This window comes from Sinocyclocheilus anshuiensis, unplaced genomic scaffold, assembly GCF_001515605.1.
Source record: "Sinocyclocheilus anshuiensis isolate Anshui unplaced genomic scaffold, SAMN03320099.WGS_v1.1 scaffold375, whole genome shotgun sequence".
In the NCBI taxonomy this organism is placed as follows: Eukaryota; Metazoa; Chordata; class Actinopteri; order Cypriniformes; family Cyprinidae; genus Sinocyclocheilus; species Sinocyclocheilus anshuiensis.
Window position 1 is genome coordinate 472,858 of NW_015549594.1, and position 4,320 is coordinate 477,177.

The 4,320-nt window shown below is 34.4% G+C and overlaps 1 protein-coding gene across 3 annotated transcripts in view; it reads left to right on the forward strand.

Moving 5' to 3' along the window:
* Nucleotides 1-4,320, forward strand: part of astn1 (astrotactin 1) — a 267,140-nt gene that overhangs the window by 257,317 nt on the left and 5,503 nt on the right. For all 3 annotated transcript variants that reach the window (XM_016446854.1, XM_016446855.1, XM_016446856.1), the window contains 2 exons: nucleotides 3,714-3,814; nucleotides 3,911-4,094. In XM_016446854.1, coding sequence (XP_016302340.1) covers nucleotides 3,714-3,814; nucleotides 3,911-4,094 — 285 coding nt within the window. The remainder of the gene's footprint in view (nucleotides 1-3,713; nucleotides 3,815-3,910; nucleotides 4,095-4,320) is intronic.

Below are 4,320 nucleotides of genomic sequence, written 5' to 3' on the forward strand. Positions count from 1 at the left end.
GTTGGGTTAGTCCATATTTGACCCAAAGTTGGGTTGAAACAACCCAGCATTTTTTAGAGTGTGGGCTTTTTTTATTTTTAGCTAAATTAGTTAGTTGTTATTATTGGCTAAATATCTCTAGAAGGTTTTAAAAGCCCTTTAAAATTAAGTATGTACACAGTTTGGATTAAATGAAAGTATAGTACATTTTTTTTAATTAGCATGTTTTTGTGTTTTGCTTTGGTACCGAAATTGGTACTGAGAACCGTGATTTTCACTGGCATTGGTACTGAAATTTTGGTACCGTGACAACACTACTAATGACTTTATTTACCCCTATTTTTTTCGAAATAGTATCATTTGCACTTTGAAATTAATCAGATAATTAATCATGGTAATGTTTTTAACACAAAAGTGTAATTACATTTGATTTTCTCTTGGTTTTATCAAAATTGTATTACATTAGCACCCACTACCCTTAGCTGTGTACATTTATGTGTATAATATATAAATCATATAAATATTCACGTGTGTGTTTATGAATATATTTATATATGAATTATATTATATATACATATATTACATATATGTCTTAAATATATACATGTATTGGTAGAAATAAACACAGTACACACACACATATATTATGTAAACACAAACACTTATTTTGGATGTGATTAATTCACAAAGAGTAAAAATAAAGAATAAAAAAATAGCCCGCACACTCTCAAAAATCAAAAAGTCACAAGTGAGATGAAAGCAGTGTAAGCAATTTACTGAAAAAACAAGGCAAACGTTTCGGTCACATGTTGATAATTTTCAATGCCAAGCTAACAATGTTGATTTAAGAAATCACATGATGATATAGGAGATCACATGATTAAACCAGAACAAGCACTGATCCAAAAAATAAAAATAACATTCGGTTAATCGACAGCACTATTAGCAGTAGTATACATTTTTGTAATATAGTTAGTCACTCAGGCCTCATGTTCACATTATTGTAAATATTATGCCAGGTTGTTTCAGCATGGAACACCTGTTTCCTTTGACTTTTCCTCACTATGGCAGAGAAACATTCACTGGGAGTTCAGTAAGAAACAAAACATGAAGGCCCCACTTTTGGCTGGATGATTCACTTGGACTTTGAACTGACGTTGAGTTGCATGTCTTCAGTCAGATGAGGGATTTTAATATCTGCGTGAGTCTAAGCAATTACATCCAACTAAGGCTGTGAAAATCTGATAACGATTTGTGTAAAATATGTCTGGAGCACTTCCTACCTATGTCAATTTTCCAATATCAGTAGTTGATTTAGAATGTGCTTTTCACTAAAGGGCTTGGCAGTGTCTGTAGCAGGTAAGGAACCTTCTTGGAAAGTATAATTGGTCCAATCATAACTTTTGTATAAAAGCTGGTGACATCAGCCCAACGTCTTCTATTGGATGTGGTAATTGCATTGGGGGCCCCTGTCTGTTTTGACTCTCTTGGATAGTTGTTTCGTGACGTACTACATCCTTTTCTCAGGAATGTTCATTTTTATGCCACAGGGAAGAACGTGGTCTGCGCGCCCATTAAGACTGACTCAAATTGGGCTAGTTTTACATGCTTGAGATACAGCTGGGGAAACATTTCATACTCTGGAATGGTTTGAAAGTGCGTCAAAGGGTGCACTTCGTGGTAATAGCAGAAACAGCAATAGAAAGATTGATGTTAAACGGAGCTGCATAAAACTAGAACAGGTTCAAGTAAACATTTGACATTAGTAGTATATTGTAAGAGTAGATGAAAAACAGGAACTACAATATACGATGAATGATGATGCTCAAAGGAAACTTAATGTAAATTATGATATAAATTAGTGGTTCTCACTGTAGGGTTGTGACCCAAAAATATCTAATATGGTTAATAGTAATAAAAATAATAGTAGAATATTATATTATATTAAAAATGGCCAATACTTTTAGGCAAGGCAAGGCCAATACTTTTACTACTACTACTACTACTAATAATAATAATAATAATAATAATAATAATAAATTAATAATAATCACCATCATAAATACATATATTAATAATATTTAAACACACCATAAAAGCATTTGTTATTGCATATATAAAAAGGTTTAAATTTTTATATTGGTGTGTATTCTTACTCTAATCCCTGAAGTCTGCAAACATCTGGCTCTGTTGTCTCTGTTAAACGCATTGCAGCATTTCTTGCATTGGTCTGTGTTCGTGCAGCTTTCATGTGGGTATTCGATCATTTAAACACCCCGCTACCTCTCCTCCTGATTTCCTGTGCTACATGTCCTACACATATGCAGGCAGTTAGCACACACATGCATTGTGAACACGCAGGGCAGGCTGAAGACATTACACCAGCCCACAGGGAGGATTGGGTCCTCCTTACTCTTTCCAAATGTTTTGATGTTTGACCGTTGTTCAAAGAAGCAAAGATTGTCTTTATTTATGGACCTGTTAAGTGTTATTGTCAGCTTCATTTCAGAGTTTTAGGTTTCAAGAAAAATACAGTGGGCTCCAAAAGTCTAAGTCGGCTAGTGAAAATTATTCTATTTATATATTTATTTATTTATGATATTGTGATGTTTGACTTTATTTTCACACCTATCACCAAACAGGTGTATGGAATCTAAACATAGTTATTATTAATAATTTAGTTTTTTTTATTATTATTTTTTAACAGAAAAGTCTATAAACAACCCTAAAAGAGCAGTTTAGACTGCATGCATAAATCACACATATAAGAGCGGCTCCCGTTTCCCCACCTCACATGCACTCTCTGCTTGGCACTTTGAAGGATCTCAATGCTGCCATACTGCAGGTGGTAGCTGTTTATAATATCTTCCACTAGATGGGGACATCGCTTAACTTAATCTTTACAACCTGCGCCTCATAGCCTGCGGCATATATCATCAGTGATAGAGTAATTGCAGCAATGTTTTGGGAGTGAGTGGGTACACCGCTACAGCTGCTTGCTATTGTTCAGTTCAGTTGTCTGCACTTAAGGGATCCTCAAATCAAAGCCATGAGCCGAAGGTAAACTCATGCTTATGTAATGGGAGTGGTGCAGTCATGCGTTTTGATTTTAATAGAGGTATATGCTGTTATATGATTACATAATTCGCACACTGAAACAATTTGTTCACTCTGAACTTCAAAGGACTCCTAAAAAGGTAATGGTTCATAATTTCCGAGATCTATTTGAAAGTGTTATTTCCAACTGAATCTAGGAATAAATCCAAATACACTTCTTTATTCATTTAACCTTAACCCTGACCTTATTTGTTTTGATAAATGGTATTGTTTGAGACATGCATCTTAAATTATATATATATATATATATATATATATAATTAAATCAAAATAAGAAATTATTATTATTAGTAGTAGTAGTAGTAGTAGTACCATCACTACTACTACTAATAATAATTACTACTATTATTATTATAAATAAATAAATAAACCAAAATACACACATTTATTAATTCAAATGCATCTTAAAATAGTTTTTATAATAATAAAAATAATGATAATAATAATGACAATAATAATTTTTGGTGAAAAAAAGAATAGCCTCTAAAGATGTTGAGCTGTGGTGCTTCTGTTGGAGATGTGGTTCAAATTTGACTTGCAGCATATCCCAATCATATTACTGTAAAAATGACAGTATTTCATACTTAAGTGACAAATGTCTAAATGTGCAACGGCAGGTTTCGGCTGTGGGCGGTGGACAACACGGGTCGGCGTTCCAGTCCGAGTGAGGTGACAATCAAAACTCCCTGTCCCGCCGTGGATGATGTCAAGGCTCAAGGTAGAGAATTGCTTGCATATTGTACAATAAACTTCTTAGGTTTGGAAAGCATGCATAGGATTATAAATCATCTGATTCGGTCGAATGTCCCCTCAGAAATAGCAGACAAGATTTATAATCTGTTCAACGGCTATACCAGCGGGAAGGAACAGCAGACGGCCTACAACACGCTCATGGACCTCGGCTCAACAACCCTCCACCGAGTTCTTTACCACTACAACCAGCGCTACGAGAGCTTTGGAGAGTTTACTTGGCGCTGTGAAGATGAACTGGGGCCCAGGTTTGTAAGATGATTCTCTGATGAAGCTTTGTTATAAAACCTAGCAGCTCTTTAAGACTATAATGGAATTTCATTAGTGACCAAATTGGAACGTTCTGTACACGCAGAAATTCTGTACAGTCCCAAATAGTTTCAAATTGCTCTCCACACTGCAGACTTGACTTGCAGATTTATTTATTTTTTTTTTTCCAATTAAATTGCATGAATGGTTAAATGTTTTTATTAA